Below are 15,612 nucleotides of genomic sequence, written 5' to 3'. Positions count from 1 at the left end.
TGAGCTGAATATGAAGCGGATCTGTGCCAGTGCTTCTAGAAGCAGGGTGAAGACTTAACAGAAACAGATCAACAACTTGCAATACTTTGAATATTTTATCTCTGATGCAGAATTATCATTGATATGATAATGAAATAACACATCAACTCACTACATCCAAAGCTACAATGACAGCTATTAATAAGACGCTGATGACTTCCTGCAGCAGTGACAAGTGTATTCTATTTTATTCTTTCATTTAAAACCATTCCAGACAGAAACGTTAAGGACTATTATGCCATACAAATCATACACTCTTCCATAAATTCACACAGAACAAAAAAATTGCACGGTATAATCAGTATGATCAAATTTATCAGAGCTGGTAGAGGGAACAGCAGACGCTCCCCACCGATTTTGTTAAAGGTGGTCCAGATGGATGCATATTTTATTTAGTGATTCAGGAATCATACCAAAAGTTAAGATATTAACAGCCATAAAAAAGAAATATGAATCCAATAGAAATAAATATTACAAGTCATTGTGGATTAAATACACATGTAGAATAATCACTAACAAAAGAGCAATGCCAAAAAATAAAAACAAGCAAAAGAAAACATAATGTGCTCATTAAACATACCAAACTTAACTAGATAGACCCAAAGCCAAGGAAGCCCTCTATAATTTTACTCTGAAAGGCATATACTGTATCTTTATATCTAATGATTATGGTGGGTTTTTATGATTCTGACTCTTAATATATAAGAAAATCCTCCTCAAACACTATGATGAAAGAAATGGTTTTAATCTATGTTGTACTCTTGAGGGGAAAACAAAGATCTATCCAAATAAAAAAGGTAACAGAAAATGGAAGCCAGGGTAAAAAATAACCCATCTGAAGGGACACGTTTGGGAAGAGAGGGAGGACGGTGGTGTAGTGTTGCCCTTGTAGTAGGTGTCATGTGTTAGTGCTGGTTCTGAGACCGTGTGGCCAACATCATGCTGGTACATGTAGGGTGACTTTGCTGGTGTGGGGTGACATGGTTTCCACGTCCAACTTCTGTTCAATTGTGGGTTTACGGTATGAGCGTCAACACTCATGAAACATCTCTGAAATGTGTTATTAGTTTACTTCAACACTTTTTAGCCTTTCCCCATACATCATTCCAGACCATTAAAAAAAAAGAAGAGTTTGTTGTTAACATTAATGAAACCTTGTCAATCGATTTCAGCTGCACACTTTTTGTTAACTTACTAACGCACAAAACATCCACATTGCGCTTATTAAGCTTAAAGCAATATATAACTTTATAAAGGATATTCTCACTCTTTAACACATACTTTGACTTGATGTCTTAGACACACATTTCTTTCAGTTTGGTTCAAAAAGTCATCTTTAGACGCAAACGATTTAGCCGGAGTCCAGTAAAGACGCCTAAGCTCCAGCTCTGAATACTGTTTCAATGTATGTGTGTTACAGCACAGATATTTCATTTCAAAGGGTTTATGACTTTCAGAGCAGGTTTCCACAATGGCAAAGATAACGGATGTAGTGTTGTCTTTCAGGCTGCTGAAAAGAGACAAGTGTAGTGAAGGGTAGACACAGAAAAATGACCGGGGATGAGAAAAAGCCAGTGAGAGAAATTATTTAGTGATGATAGGCCAGCATTAACAGGCACAGCCTCCTTCAGTGACGGGTTGCTCTGGTGGCTTCTCCAGTTTAATGTCAATCACTGAAGGGTGGAGGAATTAAGGAACATCACAGAGCAGGAAAAATGTAACTCTGAAACACACAAGAGGTTGTTAGAGCCTGGAAAAAACTACAAAAATAGACAACTCATTTTTTTATCTTATTAGACATTTTACTGCGAGATGTGACATAAGTCAGAATTAAATGATTATTTTAATCCAAATTTATCATCCTTTTTAATATAGTTGAATACAGATTATATGTGAGCTCATCTTTCATTAAAAAGCCACACAGGAAGTTATTTGTACAACCTGTAAAAATAGTAAACCATAAACTGTTAATGTACAAAATTAATTTATTTTATTTAAATTATTTTTAGGACACAGGTTGCATTTTACTTTTGACTTGTCAACTGAACCGTCTCGAAGTTTTTTAAAGTTAAACAAGCCGTTCAAAAGTCCAGTAGCTCTCTTACTTTCCATCAGCGCGGTAGGTTTACTGCAGGAGGCCACTTCAAAGCATAGCGCTACAGCTAGAGGAGCCGTCTACGGGTCAGTAGAAGGGACAAAAAGGCTTGCAAAATTAAAATGCGATTAAAAAAAATTAACGCGTTATGGATTGCATTAATCTAATCGCGATTAACACGTTAACGCTGACAGCCCTAGTTTTTATATAATAACACTTCTTTCCATTTAGCAAAAGAAACTGAAGAACTTTGCCTAAACCAAGTATTCTAAAACTAGCTACATTTTGATTTATTCAGGATAAGATTATTTTGAGAACAAGTTTCTGATGTACTCTGTGCTAAAAGTATAGATATAAGCCTTTTTCACAGCACACATTTCGACTTGTCACAGTAGGTAAAGCACTGGTGTTACTTGTAATATTAATGATGGCTGCGTTATATTCAGGTAGTCCAATCAGCCATGACAGTGTGACAGTGAGTCTGCACACACAACACCACCACCCTAACACTGAAGCAGCTAAATGGAATTCAGTCATCATTCACTTGAATATTTGCACCTTTAGTATTGCGACATGTCAAAAAAAGTGAAAGTGAAAAAGGCAAACTGGTTGAGTTAATATAAAAGGACACATGGATTGAACAACAATAACAAGCTGTCACAGTGCTACTATGGACTTTCCTCCTGGCAGGTGATTATCTGCATTACACAACAGATAGAGAGCAGACCTGCACAATCATTTCTGTCAGGTCACACAGTCACACTGACATGTATACAAAAAGGATACTGTCCTCTCTACTCTTGTCCTGTGTGGTATCCATGCCAGGCAGGGCGGCCGCCACACGACGGAAAAGCTGGAGGCAAAGAGAAGCAGATATATTCTGTCAGACAAGAGAAATCTACTCACACAGGGTGACAAAAACACAAGGTTACATCAAGCCAGCGTGCCTTGCATATTTCCATTACATGATGTAGCATAAGGTCCACTTGAAGCTCACACAGAGGAAGAGGCCCAACAGAGCTTTTCCTAATTTGATTTGGATTTAGCAGCATGTGTTTGAGCTACTGCGAGGTAATTTGACGTGAAAAGGAGGACATAATTATGGCTTACTGAGACCTTCCATTGATGGAGCTTGGAGGATTAAAGTGGCTGGTGAATTCACATGAATTTAAACAAACAGTTTTGCATGTATGGTGATGCTCAACATGTCCTGCATCGCCACAGAACAATTACAAGCATCATGTAGAGCTGGACTTGATTACATGCAGATTTAAAAGCAACAAAAATAGTTACTGTGCTAATCAGTAGAGTTGGAAGTATTGGTTTGCAAACTCTGACCCACCTCCAGAGCTTTAAGAACAAAAGTTGACTGGAAGAAATCTTACAGCAGGTGGGAGAGAGCTTGAAAAACATACCGTTCATCTCACTAATGACCAGAGGAAGCCAAATATTCAAAGCACACCTTTATGCACGCATGCCTGTGTGAAATAGAAGTCAATCAGAAGAGAGCATGAGCACTATGAACACACACACACATAAAAGGTGCACACTCTCTACCTGTTTGACATTGTAGCCTGTCTTTGCACTTGTCTCAATAAACAGAACATTCATGTCTTTCGCTCTCTGTTCTCCCTCCTCTGTGGTTATCTGTCTGCGATGAGCCACAAGTCACCACGCACAACACGCAGACATCCACAGGGACAAACACACACACACACACAATGCCACAGACATCGACAAGAGGACAAGGGGAGGGAAAAAAACACAGACTGTAATTATGTTGAAGTGGAAGAACAAGTCGTGCCCCTTCCTGTTGCTGCTGCCACCTTTGCTCCAGACCCAAAAGTTGGTCAGCAGACCTTCAGGCCACTCAGAGTGTCAGAGAGAAAGCTTTGTAACTGGACAGAACAGGAACATTGAATCTAAAATCCAGGTGCTGGAATATTTTAAATGCCCATTTTAGAAGTAAATCTTCAATAAATCTTAAACATCTTTTGTTTGCATCTGACCTCTGAATTTGGTGGACGACCTTTAGATGAGGAGCCCAGGCAGCAGCATGTGCAGCAGGACTACAGAGCACGACTCTCATACGCTCTTACCTGCTTTACGTTGTAGCCTGCTTTCGCACTAGTCTCAATAAACATTACATTTAGTTCTTTGGCTTTCCGCTCACCCTCTTCAATAGATACTTGCCTGCAGTAGATAAAGGAGTTAAAAGATGCAGAGAGAAAGACAATGCACACTTTATATTCAGAGGAAATTTTACACATTTATCTATTTACCTACTTGATCTATTAAAGAATAAATAACTGATATATTCAAATAGTGTGAGATGAAACATAAAAGAGGCCATGTAGGATGAAAAGCATTTAAAAAATCCCAGCTTTGACATTCAGAAAGGGCAGAGATAACTGGCTCTGACCTATTGCTGCCTCAGGAGGTACTGAGGAACTGAGTATTGACAGGCCAGCAGCAGCAATCAATGACTTCATTAGTATGCTCTCAATATAGAGAGCTGACTTGCACAGGAGCAGAAGGAGGGAAGAACAGATTACCTTTTGTCTGCAAGGTCTGTCTTGTTTCCCACCAGCATGATAATGACATCACTTCCTCTCTCCGTTCTCACATCATCAATCCATTTTGTGGTTTGCTGGAAGGAGTTAACATCTGCGTGAGAGACAAGGGGGGGAAACAGGAAACAGAGTCATCAGTGTTCAGGAGATGAAAAGCCTCATCTGTGAAAACAGGCGAGTTTGTGACAGGATGAGACAATAAGGAAGTGGACATGTCATGACAAGTCTTACATGTCTTGGCCAAGTCGGGGTAACACTTTATTTCACAGATTGCTTAATTATTTACTTATTTCCTGGAGATCTTCGAAATAATTTACAGGTATAAACTATTTTTTTTGGACATTTGACAGAAAGGATGGTGCAATTTTGTACAAATTATAAGAAAAAATGGAGAAAGTTGATTTAGTTGGTAAGAACCCACCCTTTGGCTTCATATATAGTTGGTAATTTGCAAAACCTTTTAATAAAATACATACAACAATTAAAAAAAAACAACCTTTCAGTGTGTAATGTTGTGTGTCACGATGCTAATGATATTTCTGACTGCTGTAGGAAAGAAGCTGTTTTTGAATCAATATGGACCTGTGGTGCCTTCCCTGGAGGAGGTGGTGGTCTGGGTGAGAGGGTTCGTTGGTTATTTTAGGAAGGTCACAACCAATTATGTTGGAGGCTTTAGTGATAACACGCTCCAGTTTCCTCTTGATGTGACTATCTGAGCTCCCACAGCAGACTATGAGAGATGATGTGAGGATGCTCTCTATGGAAGTGAACCAACAGGTGTTCTATGACATGACACTTCTTCAGTTGTCTGAGGAAGTCCAGTCTTTTATAGAAGTAGCTGTTGTGTAGTTTACAGGAAAGTAGTGTTCATTGTTGAGTTTTTAAGAAACAACCTAATATGCAATTTCAGGCACAAAACTACACATTGTCAGTTTAAGGATTGTCAAGATTCTAATTTATTAAAAAATTTAGCAAATTCAAAACTATGAATCAAGCCAAATATAATGAATCAGCACTTACCAACTAAACCAAATGAACAATTTCGCCTCCGTTTTTATTTTGTTAAATAGCTGCAAAAATCATTGCAAATAATTCATAAAATAAAGAAGAAAGAGGAAGCTCTTTGCATGCACGTGTTTTTAACATCAAATAAAAACACAGTGCATATAACCATGGAATGTTTGTAGGACACTGAGTGCACAAGTAAACCACCTACTTGTGATGTCATACACTACAACAGCTGCAGCAGAGTCTCTGATGTAACTTGGGATCAAGCTACGAAATCGCTCCTGCCCTGCCGTGTCCCACAGCTGCAACCTGATCTGTGGGGCAAGATGGAGAAGGGGAACGGAGAAGAAATAAAACACAATAAAAGAAAAAAAAATAATAATACAGAAGGGATGAAAATAAAACAAGAAAAAACCCAGGTCAGAGATGAGGTAAGTTATGGTGACAAAAAAAGCAAATTGAAAGAAAACTAAATCAAGTCAGACGAATGGGAAGAGAGAGAGAGAGAGAGAGGGGGAGAGAGAGAGAGAGAGAGAGAGAGAGAGAGAGAGAGAGAGAGAGAGAGAGAGAGAGAGAGAGAGAGAGAGAGAGAGAGAGAGAGAACGTAGTGCATGCAGGTAGTGAATAACCACCAGAGAGAGAGCAAGCTGTCTGCGCCTGGGGAGAAAAAAATAAATAATCACCCTTCACTTGTCAGCATCCCTCCTCTCTTGATCAAGTAAGGTGTTTAATTTCAAAACAGGGATGAAGAGAATAGATGGAGGGGTAGGAAGGAGAAGAAGAAAACTTGTGTTGAGGGAGGAAACAAAGAGAGAAGAGGAAAACGGTCCAGGAGGGTAGCACCAGACTCACACTTGACTGAATTATTTAAAAAAAAAAAAAAAAAGAAACACCACCACAAAATGATATCAGAAATTAGTACATGAGAGCCCTCAGCTACCTGCATCAAAACAGTTACTAAAGAGAGTCTGGACAAGGACAACCAACAACCACAAAGGACAGATCCACATCCACACAAAACTTACTGTTCTGTCTTCAAGGTACATGGTTTTCGACAGGAAATCTATTCCTATTGTGGCCTGAAAATTGACAAGAAGTTGTTAATTAGGCATCTTCAATCCACCATTATGTGATATGGACATTATCAATGATGATAAAATCAGGTGGAGGTGTTCATCTCACTTGGTAAGTGTTGTCGAAGCTGTCATACATGAATCTGGTGATCAGCGACGTCTTTCCCACTGAAGTAAAACAAACAATGAAAAAACACAGAACATTAAAAACTTTGACTTCAGTTAAAAAAAAAGAGGGGGAAAAAGCATTTTGTTAGGATATGAGTAGACCTCATCTCAATTTTATTTTTTCAATTAACCAATTAAATTATTATCTAGTCTATAAAAGGTCAGACAACATAAAAATCCCTGGCAATTTCTCAGAGTCCAAGATGACATGTTCAAGTTGCTTGTTTTCTCAGACCAACAATCCAAACCCAAATATATTTCCTTTCATAAACTCTGCTATAATAACAAAGAAAATCAGTATTTTCACATGTGAAAGGCTGGAAGGAGCGGATGTTTGGTATTTCAGCTAGAAAACAACTTAAAATATTGTATAAATTATCAAAACTGTTGCCAATTAATTTTCTGTTGAAAGAACTAATAATTTATGCTCTAATAAAACAACATTAAAGGATAAATACAACCCATGATTGATAATAACTGAATAATTGTGAGGAGTGAAAACTATTTGTCATGTCAGTATCAACAAAAAATAATAATTATCCTTATAAATGTATGAAACTCTATGGTAGCCGGTGTGGCACTCGCCCTGATATCTTGCCACAATTCAACAACTGGATCCAGCTTTTACATATCAATAATTTGTGGTTTTTGCATCCTTCTATGATATAAAACAAATTACCTGTGGATTTTGGACTGTTACTCATCCAAAACAAGAAATGTAATCATGGTTTCATGGGAATTTGAGATGGATATTTTTCACTATTTAATGATATTTACCAATCAATCGAGAAAATAATCAGTGGATTAACTGATGACAAAAGATCATTATTAACTGCTGCACTACTGACAAGGTGCTCATGTTTTACTACCCTGACAACATCCCACACAAGTCTGTGGAATTTATGACTTTGTTAATATGTTAGAAAATAATATTACCTACTGTGAGACACACAGAGTTATAAATAAGAAGCAACATGAACAAGTTGTGTACAGTTTATGAGCTGCAGATGAAGAAGTCTCATAATGGACTGAAGCTGACAGCAGCATTTCATGCATCTCTGAAAATCGTCTGAAAGTCTTTATCCATGACAGGGTGTGGTGCACAAACATAAAAGCATCTGACGAGCAGTTGGAGGGTTGAGGAATGCTGAGAGACAAATAGGATTGTGAATCAAGCTCTCTATTTATCTTCTTTAAAAATAAAAATAAAAGATCTAGCCTTGCTGTGTCCATTGGTGAAAATCCAAAATGTCATTTCAACATTGTTGATATTTACTGGTAAAACTTCTCTTCAGTAAAGAGAATGACACTTATACAGCTGCTTTGAACATGCAGACAACAGTCGCCTTGGACTGTTTTGCAGAGCTCGAGTTACATTATCAGTTACACCGTGCATCAAGTGATGATGACATGGCCAAAGCCAACACGGCTGTTTAAAAACCTGCAAGGAACCGCAGCTGATTACAGACTTCTTATCTTGACAGAGTGGAGAGTTACGTGACATGACACAACACCTGTAAAAAAAAATAATCATTACTGGAAAACCTTTTCTACACTTCATCCTGCCTCTAGGCTAGGCAGAACCAACCCTCTCAGATTGGTGAAAGAATCAGTATTTGTTTAGACATGATTGCTACACACAGTTTCTTTGCTAATGTCATGAAATTAACAGTTTCCGCTATCTGTTTCGTAAACTGAGTCACACCAATGATTCAGCCCTACACTAATGCCTGGCTTCATTTGAACATAAAAAGATCACAATGAGTTTAATGCAGTGAAGTATTCAGATTTTGAATTTGGGATAATGATAGTGGTGGTATCATATAAGCGGGAAGAGAAAAAAAGTGGGATTTGTGCATCCCAATTCTTCATAAAACCTCCCCCGCCCCCTCTTTTCCAATACAAGTACACCTTGTGTTCAGTTTGACTGGAAAAGGGGGGCAAGTGAGCAGGGAGAGGGCAGGAATGCTACCGAGCAGGTTTGGTAATTGGGATGCTTCATGTTTCTACAGAGGAGCCCCCAGGATAGAAGAAGTGATCTGACTGTGAAAATCACTGCAATGTACTCAGTGAGATTTAACCGAGATTGACTGCAGCCTTTTAACACAGCAGCAAACACAGCATGCCACCTGTTGTCAGCTTGTGACTGCAGCATCCGCTTTGGAAGTAATGTTAAGATAAAATGTAACTATTACTATTATATTGAAAGAACTCAGTATCCATTCATTTACCACTTCAGTAACATTTGGGATGTTCTTGGCTGTACAACTTCTATGTATTTCGCCAATGAAGTTAGTAAACAAGCGCATCACTCAGTTTGCACAGACAGGACTTATTTGTAAGAAAGTTAATAGTCTTTCCATGAAGCCAGTGTGGTCAAGCAGGTAGTAACAAGTTTGTTTGTGTCGCAATGCCTTCAGTGTGCCAAGTTTAACATTACGCAGCTAATGTTAGCAACTAACGCTGTATTACTGTTTCATCAACAATAAGCGCCCCGTAGAGCAAAATTACGCATAATATTTGACTTAAGCGTTAGACTTACCGCTCTGCTCCCCGAGAAAGACCAATTTAAATTTTCTTAAGGGATTTCCAAAGTCTCCGGCCGCAGACATGACTGTAAGAAACAAGCTCTGACGTTACTTTTCGGGAGCTAATGCTAGCTAACCAGCTTCTGTCAGATACCAAAGGTCCAGAGATCCGTGATGTTTTACTGCTTTACAACCCCTCTACACAAGCCAGGCGAGGGTCCGTGTGGTACAATCACTCCTTTAAGCTCCCGGACACTGTTTTAATAACTCACTAACTACTAGGGCCAAGTTAGCAGTTAGCATTACTGTCAGTTCACTGACATGTCCACAGCTACTTCTTCTTCTTCTTCTTTTTCCTCCTCTTCTTCTTCACGCCCTGTATGTATCTCAGGCAGGTGACATGCTGCCCTCTAATGGTGGCGACAAACATAATGTGCGGGTAAAGAAATCTCATCGTGGCAGAGCAATGCTGAACGATATGTCGTCTTATTTAATCAGTCGGACTAACATCGTACAATAAACAGCTAAGTACAGAGAAAACAACAAGAAACAGCCCGGTTACGTATTGTTATATCTTCATATGGACACAAGGGGGCGGAGTCACTTTACTACCACAGTCACCTACTCTGCAACTTTTATGATCATCTCAATGAGTTGTTCTGAGTACTATGCCACTGGCTTTTGCTAATAGCTATTGGAATTACATTATAACATCTGTTATAATATCTATCTATCTATCTATCTATCTATCTATCTATCTCTCTATCTATCTATCTATATTAAATTCACCTCAAAATTATTAAATAGGCTATAATAATAATAGGGTAGGGGATCACACAAGGCATTATTATAGTATTCTTGTACAATATATTAGCACAGTAATAATGTTTAACTAATAGTTATACTTCTTTAACACTTAATATGAGATAGAGAGGCTTAGGTTTGCATTTCTTTTTATAAAATATGAGTTGGCTCACCCTCCCTACCCAAAAAATATTAAGTCACTTTGATGGTGTTGAAAGATAAGCTCCTAAGTTCAGGGCAAACTATTTTGAGACATTACTGTGAATATGCACTTCACAGTACTATATTCACTATATTATTATACAATTGTTTGTTTGCAACCTTTCACCATCAAGCCAACTGGCGTTGATTATATTTGTGAACACAATTAAATCACAGTTATGGGTAGCAATATGAAGGTGTGAACGTGGGAAGTCTAATTTGCTAACTTTGAAAAATTGGTGTCACATTGCAATGTTTACAGGACCCACTGTAGCTCTTATTTGATTGCTTATGAACGCCTGCTGCTGTCCAGAAGATTGAAGCCCTGTGGCAACATACAAGGTGGCTTGGTTCACAGACAAACAATAACATATTGAATAAAGAGTTCATGAGTTAAATATGTTGTTTTTGTTTCTGGTCAATAAATAATCACTTCATATTTTTCTGATCAGTAATAATAATAATACGATTTATGAGATTCATTATGGTTAATGACAAAGCATTAATCAAGTTCAGCCAAACCATCTCTCAGAAAAATCAATCAACGTTGAACATTTTTAAACTCAATTCTGTGTATTAACACATTTTTTTAAATTGTGGACTGAAAAAGACATCAACCATTTAATCTTTAACCTAGAGAGTTTCACATGTATGTGTTTCCTGTCTCTGTCACAACAGACCAACAAAATGTTCATAACATTTTCAAATGAAAGTCTGCAGATATTTTATTATTGTCACCCAGTGTAGGCTTACTGTTTCACAGAGGTCAAAAGTGTCAAGAGAAAATATGAAACAATGTACCAGAAAGACTCATTTATTTTAAATTAAAGTGGATTAAAGTGGTTTGATCCTTTATTGGCCTCATCTGATAAATCTTCTTCAGTCTATAACGGGAGAAGCTGATAAAGGAATGAGAGGCAAAATATCACTGTTATGGTATATATATGTGTCTCCAGTTCATTCTTCAAATCAAACCAGGAGTAATACATTTGTGAATTAAAATAATAGAGATCTTGCTGAGACACTGACGCAGCTGCATTCATTTGAATACCAAACTACGTTTTAATATATTCATAGTCACATTTATTCATAGTTACTTCTGGTTTCTATAGTTCATCAAGTGCATTTGTGGATAATTTAACTGTTACATAACCCTTATAAACATTAAATGGCTTTAAAAATTTGATTATCCTTGCAAGATATATAAGTTATATGGGGTCATAGATGGGGTATGTTTACACAGGCATCTTAATGAGATCAAACATACCCTTAAAGTGAAAAAATATAACAAAATGTTGGATCCCTGTAGAATATATAGGCATACAGATTTTACATCAGCATTTATTTGTTTAATTTATGCACAGTACAAAGTATGTACTGTAAAAGAAACACACAGCTGGCATTTCCCTGCACCAGGACCCAACTATCATGAATCACATTTGTGTCATCACTGATTTCAGTGTATATGGTGACGCATTAAAAGCGTGTGAGTACAGTATGTGTGTTTATGCATGCTTGAGCTAGCTGTTCTAGGTCACTGAAGACACACCTGCGCCTCTCTCTCACTCATGTGCCATGCAGCTAAACCCTCCTCTCACAGCACTGGCCGGCTGATGCCAGCGCTTCAGCTGCTCTGTTTTGCGACTCAAGCCTTCTCCACACTAGAGCCATCACACTGCACTGCCCCGCCTCCCCTCCCCTCCCCACTCTCCTCAACAGCATTCCTACTCCATATGATAATAACAATTATAACAACAACAACAATAATGACAATAATAATGAATTACATCTATATAAGCTTTATCTTGATACCCAAAGGTGTAAATAGTGAACAAGAGAGACTCACTTCCAACACCACCAATGTTTAGAACCCACTTGGGTGATGAACAGCAGCCATTATGCACCAAAACATTCACCACACATCAGCTTAAGGTAGAGAGCGAGGAAATCATTGAGCCAATTACACTGGGAAGGATGATTGGTTGAGCAGATGGAAAAAGCCAAGCTGGGCATTTTGCCAGGTCACCGGGGAACCCCCTACTTTTTGAGATAAATGCCATGGGATCTTTAAGGAACCAAGCGGGTAGCTCTGGGTCCTAAAAGTGAAGCCAATAGTGAAGTGGTAGTCCACCCTCTCATCCTCTAAAATATGGTTGATATATAGCTCCAAATATCCCAATTGGCGACGGTCAAAATGCCAAACTCGAGGCTTCAAAACAGGAGTCCACAAACCAATGGATGACATCACGGTGGCAATGTCCATTATGTTTTTACAGTCAATGGTCAGGACTTCAGTTTAATGTCTCATCCAAAGGTTGGCATCTCCCACAGCACAGCGTCCCTGTCACTATACTAGGGAACTGGGATTTATCAGGACCAACTAGCCCACCAACACAACTTCCAGCAGCAACTCAATTTATCCCAGGAAATTCTCCCTTCCAAGTACCAGCCATACCTGCTTAGCTTCAATCACTCAGCAGGAACAGGGTGGGCTTGCATGTTGTATGGCTGCTGACAATGTCCTTGGTAAAGGGAAAGACCCCAAGTCCCCTACTGAAGATGCTGAACTAACAAAATCCTCTTTCGTTCTCTATCTCCCCCACTCCATCTTTCTGTTTCTGTCTCTCTCACCCCCCCCCCACCCCCCCTTTACACACATACACACACACAGGGATTTTGTATGTGTGCATGCAAATATGATATATTGTTCACTAATGTAGTGTACAGGTTGTGGTGTAAGGGTTGTGAATGTGAATTTTATCACCTCATTGCTACAGCTTTTTTTAATTTAATTTTTTTTGTTTTTATTTTTAATTTTTAGAAATACAACAGTTCAGGATTTGAAGACGTTAAGGTGGTATAAAAGATTTCCAAAGCGCCAAAGGAGATGTACCTCACTCTGGAACAAATACACTGTCCACTGGAGAAGCATACCATCTACAATAAGAAAAGCGTAACTAAAAGGACGCACAGCACATATGAATTGAACTTGTCACCTCGAGCCATGACTTCATCCTGGTGCGCTGGTCTCTTGTCATGCCACTGCATCATTTCAGTCTCCTAGATGGGGAAAACCTTGCTACAGTATGACTCATGTCTTGAATAAGCAAACAAATGTGTGGTCCTTTTATTACTCTTGTTATTTATCCTCTTTTTTCATCTGGGATTGTATTTGCGCTACTGTATGTATGTGTGTGCATGTTAATGACATCTGCCTCTATCGTTGTGTTTATAATAGATGGAGACCATCCCATCTCCACACCACCTTAATATAAATCTAATGAATGCAGCTTTCAATGTCACAGCAAAGTACAATACAGCGCTCATCTCTCTTGAGAGGGAGAGAGAACACAGGGTTGTAATGGAGGAGAGGAGGGGGGAAATGGACAGAATGAGGAAGAGAAAAAAAAGATGAGGGGAGGAAATATGGAAAGGGCATGAGGTTTGGGTCAGGGTGAAATAGGTGTGTTGTCATCCCCAATACAGTAAGATGGAGAAAGGGAGGAGATTGATGGGGGGATGGGGAGGAGCAGAGCCACAATTCCCCTGTTATCCTCTCCCTGGAAGCATGGACTGGATGATGTATAACAGACAGAGGGGAAAACGAGAGAAGGAGAGCATTTGAAGAGCACAGGAAACACTGCCGAGCTCTGACTGGAACAAAGGATTACAGTGAGGAGAGGGCAGAAGGCACTGTGAGATCTCAAATCCCACTTTTCTGTGCAACATCAGGCAGGAACAGATACAGCAGTACAGTGGGAGGTATTCTTGCAAGCATAAGTGAAGCAGCGATCAGGGTAGCAATCCAAGCACATTTACTATAGGGGAGGGAGGGAGGTAGAGGGAGGGAAGGAGGGAGGAGAGAGAGCAGATCTATCAGAGGAAGGGGAGGAGAAGGAGGGGGGGTGTTGCATGCTCACAGTGTGTGACAGAGATAGAGCGATTCCATGAGCGAGGAAGAGACAGAGACAGAGAGGGAGAACACAAAGCAGGGATGGGGACCGAGTACTGAGACAGAGGTAGTTGGCAAGACTGAGATCTGCACACAAACGTGAGCAAAGGAGGGGAAGGAGGAAGAGAGTGGAGGTTGAAGGAGAGCAGGAGGAGGGGGAGACAGGGATGCAAGATGATGGAGCCCAGAAATAAGCTTCACAGGACAGCTTTTCATCTCTGCTCTCTGCGGCAGACATGACTCTGGGCATTGGACTGTGCTGAAATTAACCAGGGAGACAACACGGGACAGCAGGTCTGCAGCGCGCTGCCTTGGTTTAGCCTCACTGGATGCAGCAAAGCAGCTGATTTATTACTGAGGGGCTGGGTGGCAGCATGTTTGCGTGTGCGGCTCTGAAAGTGTGTACATGTGTGTGTGTGTATGCAGGTTTTTATGGGTCCCTGTAGCGGTCGGAGCTGTGGAAGCGACCATTCCTCCAGTCGTAAAATGACATTCAGCAGGCAGGAGCTTGGTGTGCTGGTGTGGATCTGCAGTCCTCAGTAGGAAGTGGGAGAGTGATATTCAGAGCTGTCATCGAGTGCAAGTGTGTGCAAGGCTGTGTTTACGGAGCTGTTTGCTGAGGTGAGCCAGGGAGGATCAGCTATATGCAGCGTGTGTGTCTTTAGGTTAGAGTGAAGGTGCAGCAAAGGCACAGATCCTACACAATGCAAGGACGAGCATAGACCAGCACTGATGGCAGGGAGTGCAGCTAAAGTACAAGGAGTGCCCTGGAGGTAGGGTGGAGGACGAAGGCAGGGACAGAGGAGGACGAGGGAGAGTGGAAGAAGAAAAGAGCAAGGGCGCAGAGCGAGGGAAGTGGAACAGAGAGGGTGATCATGGCTGTCACACAGTGAGCTATAGCATATGCTGTAGCGCAGAGCAGAGTGGTGCGGCAGGGGGAGGACGAGCATCACTGCACAAGGGAGGGGGTGAAGGGGAGAGACTGAGAGAAAGAGGCAGAGAAGAGAGGAGGGGGAGGCAATCAGCGCAGCACCTCTCCTCCACCAGGAAGAAGAGCACAGCGGGACAGGCCCAGAAGAAGACATTCACTCACTTACTCATTCACACACACAGTCAAAATCGCACTGACGAACAGCCAGGTCAACGTGTAGAGGTCAAAAGGGAGCTGGTG

The 15,612-nt window shown here is 40.1% G+C and overlaps 1 protein-coding gene across 2 annotated transcripts; it reads right to left on the bottom strand.

Moving 5' to 3' along the window:
* Positions 1-205: 205 nt before the first annotated feature.
* Positions 206-9,820, bottom strand: LOC128371247 (ras-related protein Rab-6A). Of its 2 annotated transcripts, none has more exons than XM_053331514.1 (8): positions 9,499-9,820; positions 6,898-6,956; positions 6,741-6,794; positions 5,924-6,029; positions 4,690-4,801; positions 4,234-4,327; positions 2,921-2,987; positions 206-1,712 (listed from the first exon to the last, which is right to left on the bottom strand). In XM_053331514.1, exons 1-8 carry the CDS (start codon positions 9,566-9,568, stop codon positions 1,648-1,650), a joined length of 627 nt encoding a protein of 208 aa, XP_053187489.1. In that variant the 5' UTR covers positions 9,569-9,820; the 3' UTR covers positions 206-1,647. The 2 variants fall into 2 exon arrangements, with proteins under 2 accessions (XP_053187489.1, XP_053187490.1); XM_053331515.1 differs by lacking the exon at positions 4,234-4,327 and adding an exon at positions 3,692-3,785.
* Between the last annotated feature and the right edge of the window lie 5,792 nt (positions 9,821-15,612).

Source organism: Scomber japonicus, chromosome 13, assembly GCF_027409825.1.
Source record: "Scomber japonicus isolate fScoJap1 chromosome 13, fScoJap1.pri, whole genome shotgun sequence".
Lineage (NCBI taxonomy): Eukaryota > Metazoa > Chordata > Actinopteri > Scombriformes > Scombridae > Scomber > Scomber japonicus.
Note: the sequence above shows the minus strand (reverse complement) of the source record. Positions and strands in the feature narration are given on the sequence as shown.

Bases quoted from the DNA above. Each gene is read 5' to 3' on its own strand.
- LOC128371247 (XM_053331514.1), bottom strand. From the start codon at position 9,568: ATGTCTGCGGCCGGAGACTTTGGAAATCCCTTAAGAAAATTTAAATTG. The intron at 6,795-6,897 runs GTGAGATGAACA...GTCAATTTTCAG, and splicing joins GCTTCGACAACACTTACCAA to GCCACAATAGGAATAGATTT. The intron at 2,988-4,233 runs GTAAGAGCGTAT...CTTTGCCTCCAG, and splicing joins CAGGCTACAACGTAAAGCAG to CTTTTCCGTCGTGTGGCGGC.